This window comes from Rhinopithecus roxellana, chromosome 3 (genome assembly GCF_007565055.1).
Source record: "Rhinopithecus roxellana isolate Shanxi Qingling chromosome 3, ASM756505v1, whole genome shotgun sequence".
Lineage (NCBI taxonomy): Eukaryota > Metazoa > Chordata > Mammalia > Primates > Cercopithecidae > Rhinopithecus > Rhinopithecus roxellana.
The window spans coordinates 23156408-23170864 of NC_044551.1; the positions used below are offsets into that span (position 1 = coordinate 23156408).

General features: G+C 39.5%; 1 protein-coding gene across 1 annotated transcript in view; it reads right to left on the minus strand.

Moving 5' to 3' along the window:
* The window catches only part of LOC115896341 (splicing factor, proline- and glutamine-rich-like), a 148468-nt gene that overhangs the window by 124932 nt on the left and 9079 nt on the right, over window positions 1–14457 (minus strand). The window contains exon 2 of the mRNA XM_030926655.1: window positions 5599–6461. Within this exon, the coding sequence (XP_030782515.1) occupies window positions 5599–6461 (863 nt within the window). The remainder of the gene's footprint in view (window positions 1–5598; window positions 6462–14457) is intronic.

Consider the following 14457-nt stretch of genomic DNA (forward strand, 5'->3'; position numbering starts at 1 on the left):
TATGGCTGAATAGTCTGCTATTTTCATGCTAATGGTGCTTCAATATTTTTCATCTGCCTCTTCTTACACACTGGCCAAGGTTTATACTATAGATCATTAACATTTCTAGAAACCTGAAATATCGGCATTATCCTCCTACTCACAACCATGGCAAGAGCATTCATAGGCTACGTGCTCCCACGAGGCCAGACATTCTGAGGCACTACAGTAATTACAAATCTACTATCAGCCATTCCATATATTCGAACTGACCAATATTCGAACTGACCTTGTGCAATGAATATGAGGTGGATTCTCAGTTGACAAAGCCACACTTACACGATTCTTTGCTTTCCATTTCATCTTACCCTTCATCATTACAGCCCTAGCAGCTGTTCAACTTTTATTCCTACATGAAACGAGATCTAATAACTCTTCAGGGGTTTCGTCAGACAAAATTACAAAATTATCTTCCACCCCTACCATACAACCAAAGATATCTTAGGTTTAATTTTTCTCCTCCTCCTTCTAATAACTCTAGTACTATTTTGGCCTGACCTCCTGGGTGACCCAGATAACAACACTTTGGCCAACCCCCTCAATACCCAACCCCACATTAAGCCAGAGTGGTACTTTTTGTTTGCACAGGCAATCTTACGATCCATCCCTAACAAACTAGGAGGCGTACTGGCCCTTGTATTCTCCATTCACTTTCTAACAGTTATTCCCGTATTTCACACGTCTAAACAACAAAGCATAATCCGACTGTTGAGTCAATGCCTATTCTGAATCTTAGTGGCCGAACTATTTACACTCACATGAATTGGAGGGCAGCCAGTCAAACACCCTTTTATTGGCATCAGGCAGATGGCATCTTTTATGTACTTCTCTACCTTTCTCACCCTTATACCACTCACCAGCCTAATTGAAAATAAGCTACTTAAATGAAGATGCCCTTGTAGTATACTTTAATACTCCGGTCTTGTAAACCAGAAATGGAGAATCCCCTCCCCAGGACAACACAAGGAAAAAGCATCCCACTTCACCGTCAACACCCAAAGCTGAAATTCTAGTTAAACTATTCCCTGAATTCCTTCTCAGCACATACTTTGACTACCATGTCACTACTAATCAATTAGCGCTATTACATTCGTGCATTTATGTACTTTGTGCATTACTGCTAGTCCCCATGAATAATATACGGTACTATAATTGCTAGATCATACATAGTACATTCATACATACCAATACATTATAAATCTAGCCCACATACATATAAGCACATATTAGGAATTTCTTAATCAACTGTCATAAATCGAGTATTATTGACTGTACAACTCAATCTAATCCACATGGATATTGACCCGTACTATAAACCCTTAATATTACATAGTACATACATTCGTTCATCAGATATAGCACATTTTAGCCAAGACGTCCCTCACCAACATGGATATCTCCTGTCAGTTTTTGGTCTCTTAATCTACTAAACTCCGAGAAATCATCATCCCACTAGGGAGTACTATTCTGCTCACTCCGGGCCCATGACACTTGGGGGTGACCGTACTGAAACTATACCTGGCATCTAGTTCTTACTTCAGGGCCATAAAACTAAGATTGCCCACACGTTCCCCTTAAAAAAGACATCTCAATGGACTAATGACTACCACCCTATTAACCAGTCATGGGAGCACTGTCATGCATTTGGTATTTCTAACTTTGGGGGATGCTATCACAGCATGGTGATGGCCTGGTCCCTGACTAATCTGCTGTGGACGAACTCAGATTTGATGCCTGCCAAATCAATTGTAGAAGCTGAGCTTGTATTGAACACTTCAGGCTGGCATAATAACCATAAAGGTGTTAATTAATTCATGCTTGAAAGACATAACAGTTAATCAATAGATGCTCATGCATGCACGCACGCTCAATTTCTAGAACTATTTGCAATTAAATCCACAAATTCTCCTTCCCCTAATCTGTGACTTTACCATCAACCTAGGTAAACATACCCTTGCCAAACCCCAAAAATAAGAGACTAAGAAGTAACCCAGTCAGAGCTCAGAAATTATATTTTAACCATGAATACCCCAACAGCTCCCCCTCAATTGATGTAATTTTCTAAAAAAATTTAAGACCCTCCTACCAAACAAATCCTCCATTAGGTGTGATAAATATAACTAAATCTCTACCCTAATACTAATATAAAACCTTGAGCATATTCTGTGAAAGCACTGCCCCAATATATCATACCCTAAATAAACCGTATTCTAATTATAAGAAATTCTCTCGGCCAAACCTCTGCTACTTCGACTTTAAAGACCCTGAATTCCCAGAACTGTTAACAACCGTACTTAATTCTTTCTTTCTTATATTTTAATTTTCCATTTAAGAATTCTATGCAGTTCTTTGGGAGGCCGAGGCAGGCAGATCACGAGGTCAGGAGATCTAGACCATCCTGGCTAACACAGTGAAACCCCTTCTTTACTAAGAATACAAAAAAATTAGCCAGGTGTGGTGGCAGGTGCCTGTAGTCCCAGCTACTCGGGAGGCTGAGGCTGGAGAATGGTGTGAACCCGGGAGGTGGAGCTTGCAGTGAGCGGAGATCACGCCACTGCTGTCCAACCTGGGCAACAGAGTGAGACTCCAACAGAAAAAAAAAAAAAAAAAAAAAAAAAAAAAAAAAAAAAAAAAAAAAAAAAAAAAAGAATTACATGTAGTTAATGTAGCTTATTCATTCAAAGCAAGACATTGAAAATGTATAGATGGGTCCACACAATCCTATAAACAAATAGGTTTGGTCCTGGCCTTTTTATTACCTCTTAGTAGGATTACACATGCAAGCATCCCCACCCCAGTGAAAATGTCCTCTAGATCACTCAGATCAAAAGGAGCAGGTATCAAGCACGCACAGATGCAACTCAAAACACTTTGTTCAACCACACCCCCATGGCAAACAGCAGTGTTAAATCTTTAGTAATAACGAAAGTTTGACTAAGCCATACACATATTCAGGGTTGGTTAATTTTGTGCCAGCCACCAGAGCCATACGGTTAACACAAGCTAATAGAACTCAGCTTAAAGAGTGTTTAAGGTCTGCCCTCAATAAAGCTAAGTTCCATGTAAGTTGTAAAAAACTCCGGTTGAAATAAAATATACTATGAAAGTGGCTTTAACATCCTGAAGACACAATAGCTAAGACTCAAACTGGGATTAGATAGCCCAGACTGAGATTCTGTGTGCAGATGCAATGAATTAAGTGAGATAAGCTCAAGTTTTAACTTTAAATTAAAATCTGAAATTAGCTAAATTTTTCCAAGTTGACTTTTTAGTGTTGAACTATCACTAGCCCTATAATAATCAGAATGAGTTACTCACAAAGAATTGTCATAAATTACGTACAAGAAAAATAACCATAATTTTGATTAAAAACAGATATTTAAACCTTTATAAACAAAGCATATATAGTGGTACAGAAGCATATATTCTGTGGTACAGAAAGTCATAATATCTATTCAATATCTTGCTAATAGCTGAACTTAAAAATAATAATTAAAAAAAAAATTTTCCCTATGAAATTCTAACAGTGTCTCTGTAGATATAAAGTCTACTTTGGCTTCTTTTATGTTATAAAAATATTACATGGCATTTTCTATTTTTCCAGAATTCAGATATTTTGCAACAATTTTGACAAAATGCTTTCCCAGCTAAGAAGAAAAGAAAGCAGGCATAGAAAAAAAAAAAAAAAAAAAAAAAAAAAAAAAAACACCAATTACTGAGATTTTTATCCTGTTGGATAGAACTGAAGAAAAATATTGAGCTGTATGTTTTTCAGATTTCCAAAGTTTTTCAAAGGTGATAAGGTGATAGTACCTCTGCAAGCACAGGCCATGAACATTTCACCGGCTGTTGTTCAAAAGGTGAATGTAATGTACAATCATACAGAAAATGATCTCTTTTACTCTTCATCTGAGATCCATAAGGGAGATTGTATTAAAATAATTGAATGTATCTCATATTGAAAAAAACAGCTGGTAAGAACCACTTCTGTAATGGCAAAGTAATGACCCTCCAATATCTACTCCTTCACATAAGCAATAAGATAACTGGCAAAGATGATTACAATTGATATGTTCCAATTCCTAAAATCGGGAATTAAAGAGGAAACATTACTACTGACTTTCAAATCTTTGTAAAGATCATAAGGCAATATTTTGAATAGTTGTAGGCCAACAAACTTGATAACATAGATAAAATGAACAAATTCCTAGACAGACACTATGTTACACAGATAATTGTGCCCAAAGATATGTCCATGTTCTAGTATCAGCTTATATGGAAAAGTTTATGCAGATATAATTAAGAACTTTAAAATGAGGAGATCATCCTTAATTATCCCAATGGGTACTAAATGTCATGGAAAACATCTTTATGAGAGGCGGAAAGGGGTCACACACACATAGATTACCAAAGCAGGAGATGTGAAGACAGAAGCAGTGACTGGAGTGATGTGGTCATAAGCCAATGGATGCCAACAGCCACCAATAATTTGGCAAACACTCTGGTAACGCCACAGAAAGTTATACATACAGTTACAATATAATAGATCATTTCCACTCTCAGTTCTATGTATGAGATAATTGAACACAGCCCATACAAAATCTTGTACACAGATTTTCATAGCATCATTCACAATAGTCTAAAAATGGAAACAACCCAAATTATAAACTGATAAACGGATAAGCAAAATGTGGTACATACATGCGATAAAACGCTATTCGCCCATAAAAAGCTGCGATTAGACACCCCAGACTGAGATTCTATATATAGAATCTCTATATATGCTACTACATGGATAAACCTTTAAAACATTCTGTTTAATAAAAGAAATCAGACACAATAGGTCACAGTTTGTATGATTTCAGTTATATAGAATGTCTAGAAAGGGCAATTCTGTAGAGAAAAAAGCACATTAGTGTTGAGCAGTGGGGGGAGGAGGGGCAAAGGAAGTCTGCTAATGGGTAAGCGGTTTCTTTAAGTGGTAATGAAAATATTCTGAAATTAATGGTGATGGGTGCAAAATATTGTGAATATAAAAACCAGTGATTTCTGGTTTTCACTTCAAAACATAAAGAGAAAAATCTAAAAAGAAGACATCTGATTGGATGGTGATTTCACAATTGCAAATAGAATCTGTCCTTTTTAGCTCTTAGAAAAGAATAAAATTATTCCACAACAAACTCAAGGCAGGACTTCTTTCTCTTTCTGAGAATCTAGAGTTCAGGTTATTATATAGAGTTCAAGTATTATTCAGAGAACTGTTGTGAAGTGGGTTTGTCCTGTTCCCAAAACTTATAGTCGCAGCGCAAACAGCAGACAAGCTGGGCTGCTCTGGACAGGCCTTGGGATACAGAGATGATGCACCTGGCCGCCAACACTTGTTAAAGTCCTACTGTAACAAGCAAAACAAACAAACAAAAGCACATAGTATGCCTACTCACAAACTTTATTTAAAAAATTCCCAAAGGAACATAAAACTCGATTCTACTCTCCAAATCATCTCCTGGAGTACCGAATTGCAGGAGCAGGCGAGGAATGTGGGGAGGAGCATTATTTTACCTGGAATTTGGGAGTCAGTCCCCAGCGGCCTGCGACACAGGGGAGGAAGGCCCTCTCCAAGTTCTTCTTCCTCGTATTTCTTCTGACTCCGGGTGATCCAGAAGACAGAGCGAAACACCTGAGGCGACAGCCCACCAATTGGTCGCCGCTGCGCATAGGCAATGAGAGGAGGGTTGGCGTTCTCCCTCCACCTGTGCAAGACTCCAGATGGGGGAGGAGCCTTATCCAGCTTTACATCAGATACAAATCCTGGATAGTGCATAAGACGTTCCCTCGCCAAATGGAGCCACAGCCCGGGGCCTGCAGTCCAGGCGCGCATCTCAGGGAGGGCCCTGTGTCCTGCGCGGACCTGTCCTGCGGCGGCTCCCCTGGGTTGAGCTAAGCGTCCTTCTACCCAGGCAGCTCTGCTGAGCCCTGGGACGGCAGCTGGGCTACACCCGCTGCGGCTCCCCGGAGGTCTCGCAGCCCCAGGGCCAGGGCCAGAGGAAGCCCCCACCACCCCCAAATCCCGGCCCACGGAGCTCCCCCTGAAGCCAGAGGTGCGACGCGTGGAGGGCGGGGCAGGACCAGGGCCCAGGACACCCGGGTCCGTCCCTGAGGACAGCAAGGAGGGAGGCCAAGCGCGGTGCAGCCTGGGACGCGGCCCTTGCCGCATCTGAGGGGCTGGGCCCGCCCCTTCCTGGAGGCCTGCACTCGCCCTGGCTCTGGTCCCCTCCAAGGGCAGCCTGGACACAGTCCTCTGTGACCTGAGCCCGGGCGCAGGAATCCGGGGTCCCCTGCGCGGCGACTCCCTGGAGGTTTTATTCCGGGGATTCCGGGGTCCTGCAAGTGGTGGTGGAGGAAAGTGGAGATGTGGGCCTGGTCTGTGAAAGCATTGTCAGATGTGGAGGGAGAGCCGGCAAGAAAGAGGGGCTTTGACAGATCCCAGCCCAGGTCCTGTGGGTCTCCAGAAGGGGCATGGAGTCCTTGCGTGGCAATGGCCTTGTGCACAGCTGTGGGGCGCCGTTTCAAAGGCCCTGGGGAATGAGACCCACAAGGAACCCAAGAGGCCATTAGAACGCAGTAATGAGGCTCTCCAAAACAAGGAGGAGGAGGAGAAAGAGTTACTGTTCTCCCTATAAAGGGGAATTACGTACAGTGACGTGACTTACATGTAAATATACATATGCAGTTGTGTATATACACATGCACACGTTATAGTGGGTCCTTCTTACCATTCAATTCGCCCCTCTAAACTGTCCATTCATGGTTGTCCACTATAAAAAGACTAAGTCCTATTCTTTAGAGGAAGATGCAAGTAGATCCCAGATGACTAACACAGAATCTGCTTTTGTTTTTGGTGAGTTGTTCGCAGTAGGTAGGAAAACCTCTTTATGCATTTTTTCTGATTAGTAACAATACCTCTATCTCTAGAACATTCACTAACTCACAGAACTCCCTGGCATTTAATGTCTTTAGTTATTAAGGTGAGACAAGGCAAAGGTTTAATTACTAAGGTATCTAATTCCAGTATCTCCTTCAGACATCATTATGTGGGTGCACAGATATCCAGGAAGATTTAGAACATAATCACATCATTTTTATTTAAAATATATTTCTGGTTAATCAATACCTAAATGTTTACCATAGAAAATCCATTAAGTGACTCGGGTATTTTCTAGATATGTTTTTGTGACAGATAGCTATTTTATTTTCTTTCTTTTTTTTTCCCCTAACTTTTATTTTAGGTACAGGGGTACATGTGAAGATTTGTTACATAGGTAAACACGTATCGCTGGGGTTTGTTGTACAGCTTCATTACCCAGTATTAATCCCAATACCCAGTAATTATATTTTCTGCTCCTCTCTCTCCTCCCAACCGCCCCCATCAAATTGGCTCTAGTGATTTTTATTCCCTTCCTTGTGTGTCATCATTTAGCTCTGACTTTTAAGTGAGAACATGCGGCTTTTAGTTTTCTGTTCCTGCACTAATTTTCTAAGGGTAATGGCCTCCAGCTTCATCCATCTTTCCACAAAAGACATGATCTTGTTCATTTTTGTGGCTGCATAGTATTGCATGGTGTATATGTACCACATTTTCTTTATCCAATCTGTCATTGAGGGGCATTTAAGTTGATTTTGCAAATCGAAACCACAATGAGATATAATCTTACACTAGTCCTACTTTTAAAAAGTCAAAAAATAACAGATGCTGGTGAGGTTGTAGAGGAAAGAGAACACTTATACGCTGTTGGTGGGAGTGTAAATTAGTTCAATAACTGCGGAAAGCAGTATGGTGATTCCTCAAAGAGCTAATAGCAGAACTACCATTTGATCCAGCAATCCCATTACTGTGTATATACCCACAGGAATATAAATCATTCCACCATAAAGACACATGCATGTGAATGTTTATTGTAGCACTATTTGCAACAGACAGCTATTTTCTTAGCTGTTTTTCTTCCAGAGGAAAATGATTGCTCAAACTTCATGTTTATTTCATGAATGTGTAAAGGAGAAAGGAACCCCAGTAATTACATCCCAGATGACTCCTATGACTGGAGGCAGGAAATGTTTACCCCACAGCCTTATCAGTGTCCCAGGTAGTTGCAAATAGCTACACGTAACACTCCTCTATGACACAGCCTTTCTTATCTCACTGTGTCATATTTTATTTTTTATTTAGATTCAGGGAGTATATGTGCATGTTTGTTATATGGGCATATTGCATAATGGTGGGGATTATTAGGCTTCTAGAGCACTCATCACCTTGGGTTGACTTTGAATGTTATACCCAATAAGTAATTTTTCAACCCTCATCCTCCCCCAATCTTTCCTTTTTTTTTTTTTTTTTGGAGTTCCCAATGTCTAGTATTTCCATCTTTACATCCATGTGTATCCACTGTTTAGCTCCCCCTTATAAATGAGGACATGCCATATTTGATTTTCTGTTTCTGAATTAGTCCACTTAGGATAATGGCCTCCAGTTAAAAATATACGATTTCATTCATTTTTATGGACGAATAGTATATATGGCACAGTATATATACACTACATTTTCTTTTCTTTTTTTTTTTTTTGAGACAGAGTCTCGCTCTGTTGCCCAGGCTGGAGTGCAGTGGCGCAGCCTCTGCTCACTGCAAGCTCCGCCTCCCGGTTCACACCATTCTCCTCCCTCAGCCTCCTGAGTAGCTGGGACTACGGGTGCCCACCACCACGCCTGGCTAATTTTTTTTTATTTTTGGTAGAGATGGGGTTTTACCATATTAGCCAGGATGGTCTCAATCTCCTGACCTTGTGATCCGCCCGCCTCGGCCTCCCAAAGTGCTGGGATTACAGGTGTGAGCCACCGCACCTGGCCTCTACATTTTCTTTATTCAATTGACCATTAATGGACATATAGGTTGAGTCCATGACTTTGCTATTGTGAATAGTGCTGCAATAAACATAAAAATCCATATTTCTTTTTATATCATGATATTTTCCCTTGTTTAGATACCCGGTAGTGGAAATGTTGGATCCAATGGTAGTTCTATTTTTAATTATTTGAGATATCTCCATACTGCTTTCCATAGAGGTTGGACTAATTTACATTCCTACCAATAGAGTATAAGTGTTTTCTCTGCATTTATGTCAACATCTGTTGTTTTTTGACTTTTTAGTAATAGCCATTCTGTCTGATGTAAAATAATATTTCAGTGTTGTTTTAATTTGTATTTCTTTGATGATTATTGATATTGAGCATTTTTTCACATTTATTGACCACTTGCATTTCTTATTTTGTGTTTCTGTTCATGTCCTTTGACCAGTTTTTAATGGTGTTGTTTGTTTTCTTCTTGTTGAGTCATTTGAATTATTTGTAGATTCTGGATTTTAGTCCTTTGTCGGGGGCACAACTTGCAAATATGTTCTCCCACTCTGTAGGTTGCCTGTTTATTCTGTTTATTATTTATTTTGCTGTGCAGAAGATTTTATGTTTAATCAAATCTCACTTGTCTATTTTTGTTTTTGTAGCACTTGCTTTAGAGGTCTTTTATTATAAATTATGTGTTTAGGCTGATATTCAGAACAATTTTTCCTAAGTTTTGTTATAGGATTTTTATAGTTTCAGGTTGTTAATTCATCTAGAGTTCATTTCTGTAGATTGTGAAAGACAGGAATTCAATCCAGAGGCATCACATTACCTGACTTCAAATTATACTATAAGGCAATGGTAACTGAAACAACATGGTACTTGTACAGAGATAGATACATCAATGGAACAGAATAGAGAACCCCCAAATAAAGCCACATTACCACAATCAACTGATTTTCTGGAAAGCAAACAAAAATAGACAATAGGGAAAGGACACTCTATTCAATGAAGGGTGCTGGGGATATTGGCTGGCTATATCCAGAAGGCTGACACTTCTTTAATTGAAGAAAACCTGTATTCTACATAGCCATTTAGAACATAATCACATCATTTTTATTTAAAATATATTTCTGGTTAGTCAATACCTAAATGTTTACCACAGTATAGAGTGAGCTGCCAGCGGTACTGTGAAATTGTTGGAATAAGAATTTCTTTTAACCTTATACATGTTCATAAGTAGCTCACATTTTATTTTTGGGATTTAACATGAAGTGTTGCTTTTTACATGTTTTCTTTGGCATTTGAAATTTAATTTCCAAAGACAGAAATAAGGAAATTCACCTATACACAATGTATAACCATGGCCTAGGTTAGCGCAGTGTCTGAATGGGTGGTATCTGTGGAGATCTTTCTGGCTTAATCCAGCTCAGACACTTCCCAGCTGTGTAACCTTGGGAGCAATCCTTTAACCTTTCAGGGATGGTTAATTATATGTGTTAACTTGACTAGGCCAGGTGACACAGTTGTTTGGTCAAATACCATTCTAGATGTTACTCTGAAGTTATTTTCGGATGTGATTCCTAGACTTTGAGAAAGTAGATTACCCTCTGCAATATGGGTGGGCCTCATCCAATCGGTTGAAGGCCTTAAGAGCAAAGGTTGCTGGAAGAAGAAGAAATTATACCTCAAGACTGCAACATAGAAACTCTGCCTAATTTTCCAGACTGTTGGTCTGCAGATGTTAGTCTCAAGACTGGAACATCAACTCTTTTCTGAATTTTCAGGCTGGGAGCGTGCCCTATAAATTTCAGACATACCAGCCCCCATAAACATATAAGCCAATTACTTTAATTCTCTCTCTCCCTCTGGAGTGTACGTGTGTGTGTGTGTGTGCGTGTGTGTGTGTGCATAATTACTTGGAATAATGCCTAGGATATAGTTAACACTAAAAATAAATTAGGATGTAAGCATACCTTTTGGGAGGCCACTATTCAATGCACTACACTCTGAAATTCAGTTCGTTGTTTTTGTGTGTGTGCATATGAATGAGTCGAGTTCTCAGTAAAAATATTTTGATTTTTGTCAACTGAAGAGCATGTTTCTAACTTTAGTTTTTATCTACATGTACTTTTTGTTGCTATTCATATTGTCTTAATTTCCCAGATTTAAAAATAATCTGTCTTCTTGGGTAGAGTAAAAATACATGAGTACCTATAGGTTTGATACTCATTAATTTGTTAACACAAGGGCAACATTTTCTCATTTAGAAACCCATCCCCTTGACTCCTATTCTCTTCTTATAATAAATATATTTCTGACACTGGCAGTTCTTCAATTCTCTTCCAAAGCTATTTGATTTTGTGGCTGAGAGAGGCATACAAAAGAGTTACAATAATTTGTTTATAAATTAGGGAATAAAATGGAAAGACAATATTATGAGTATCAACTGTTGTGTTCAAGGACACCAGGATGGGGCTCTATTTTTTCCTGTTAATGAGGATATCCTTTGGGGATCCCAGAAGATACCAATGTTAGCAAACCTTCTTCTAAATGAAGTGCAGGAGTGGTGTCTGCAAGTTCTTCTTCAGTGAAGACTGAAACCCCGAGTCAAAAGCCCCCATGCTGCAGTGAGCTTGGAAGTTCCCAGGTATCTTCAAACCTTCCCCTGCTCCAACAGTTTCACTGCTAAATGCATCATGTATCCCTCGGGGCCTCCAAGGCCAGACAGGGCTGCACTGCAATGTGGCATCTGCTTCTCCTCTCTGTGGCCACCTGATTTGAGATGACATTCTGTAAAGCTTGACAATAAATTCACATGTAATCTGGGAAGAGGGAATCTCACTCACCCACTTTGCTTGTTTTAGTGTGATAGTCTCCTCAAGTTAAATACAAGCAGCCTGCATATACTTTTATAAAAACACATGATACAAAAACAATAGCAGAACAAGCTCCAGTTGTTTAATTTTAATACATTGATGATGTATTAGTCCATTTTTACACGCTACGAAGAAACACCAGAGACTGGTAATTTACAAAGGAAAGATGTTTTATTGACTCACAGTTCCTCATTGCAGGGGAGGCCTCAGGAAACTTACAATCATGGTGAAAGTCAAGGGAGAAGCAGGCACCTTCTTCACAGGGTGGTAGGAGGGAGTGATTGCAGAATGAAGGGGGAAGCCCCTTATAAAGCCATCAGATTTTGGGCTGGGTGCTGTGGCTCACACCTGTAATCCCAGGACTTTGGGAGGTCAAAGTGGGTGGATCACTTGAGGTCAGGAGTTCGAGACCAGACTGACCAACATGGTGAAACCCCGTCTCTAGTAAAAATACAAAATTAGCCAAGCATGGTGGTGCGTGCCTGTAATCCCAGCTACTGGGGAGGCTGAGGCAGGAGAATCACTTGAACCTGGGAAGCAGAGGTTGCAGTGAGCCAGTAGCCAGTATCGTGCCATTGCACTCCAACCTGGGCAACAAGAACGAAACTCTATCTCAAAACAAAAACAAAAACAAAACAAAACACACAAAAAAACTATCAGATCTTGAAAGAACTCACTCACTATCACAAGAACAGCATGGGAAAAACTGCCCATGATTCAGTTATCTCCACCTGTTCTCTCCCTTGACATGTGGAGATTACGGGGATTACAATTCAAGATGGCATTTTAGGTGAGGATACAACAAAACCATATCAGATGAATATAATATTTTGGCAAAAATAAAGAGTATCTTCTATAGCTGTGAAAAGAATAGCAGTTATTATTGCAGAAATGGTGCACCATATGAAAGTTTTGAAAATTAAAGTGTATTCAAACAGTATCTTTCAAAAAGCGTGGACAATGCCATGCCAGCCAAGAACTTTATTAGAGCATGACTTTTTTTGGGTAGATTCCTCATAGATATTAATAATATTCGGCAAAATGTTTCAAAAGTTTTCTATTAAATTCCATTGGCTGTTTTCAGGTTAAGTGTGAGCACAAATATAAATTTTCTCACAGAACCTGTAAAGTACATGTATGTGTTTTGGTCAAAAAATAGGCTGAGGTGGATATCCAAGTCTTCAGGACTCAGCGAGTTTGGCGCACAGGCGCATGCCTCCACTTGTTATATAACCTGTTTGTGTAAGTTCATACTTGGCTCTGGGCCATTACTGTCTGCAGAAGATATAATTGCCCTGCTAATACTGTATAGGGGCTCTTGGTGCTGAGCTTGACTCAACATGGCTGGACATGGCTCTTGTACAGGTGCTCTTGCATCCAAAGAGAGAACACCAAATCTGTCCGTCTTTGAAGACAGACAGAGGGGAGCCAGGACACAGCTCAACTCGCTTGTGCCCAGTGAGAGTAAGAGTTAAGCTGCTGACCCTGAAGGTAAGGGAGAGCTGGCTGCGCAGCTGTGTGTGGGCGCTGGACTAAGCAGCTGAGACCCGGCAGTGTGATAAAGCTGTTGATGAGAGCTGCTGCTGAATAAAATCATCGTTCACCTGCCTACCGCCCCCGAGTGTTTTTTCTGCTCACCCACCCACTTCCTTCGGACCTCAACATGACATTTGGCATAGTCGTGAAACTGACAGAACCCAAAACACATTTTAAAAAAAATCAAATACAACATTTTGTGTCGACGTTTTCAAAAGTTGAATATAATCAATGAGACAAATTCAAAATTTCTGTTAACATGTTTAAAATTTGATTTTAAATAGTGATGAAACTGAAACGTGAAATTTCTGCTGTAAGATCTAAACAGTAAAGAATACTTTGGAATGTAGACTGCCTGTCTAAAATATTGGGCACTGAACATCTATTATTTGGATTCTGTTAAATATTATGTTAAATTATGAAGCATACAAATCTCAACTCTTAGGGATAATTTGCATTCATGTGATCTCTTATGGATAGCTGATATGAATATAATTCAGCATAAATATATTTAAAGTGTATTTGAAATACACTGGCAATTTTCTGGATTTTCTATAGAAAATTGAAAATTTATATACTCTATGATCCACCAATATATTCATAGAGGTGTAGTTCATCTTTCTAGGAGTTAAGAATATTCAAGTGTCTGTTCATAAGAGCAAACTTGAGACAATTCAGATATCAACAGGACAATGCATTCACACTGTAGAATATTAAATAGTCCCGAAAAGAAATTTGCTACAGCTGTAAGCAACAGTGTGAATTAAATGTTATACCAATATTGAGGAAAGAAAACACAAATATAGAAAGACTACATATAGTAGTCTTGTAATAAAATTAATGATAATAAACTAAATGATATTCTTTGAGGCACACATCAGGTGCCCAAACAATACACAGATTTAGTTTTATTTTAATTTTAGATTGGGGGGGTTGGTGTGTTGGTGTGTTCTCACACTGCTATAAAGAAATACCTGAGAATGGGTACCTTAAAAGGAAGATAGGTTTAATTGGTTCAGTGTTCTCTAGGCTGTACAGAAAGCATGGCAGCATCTGGTCAGCTACTGGAGAGGCCTCAGGTAACTTTCAATCATAGTTGAAGGCAAAGGGGAA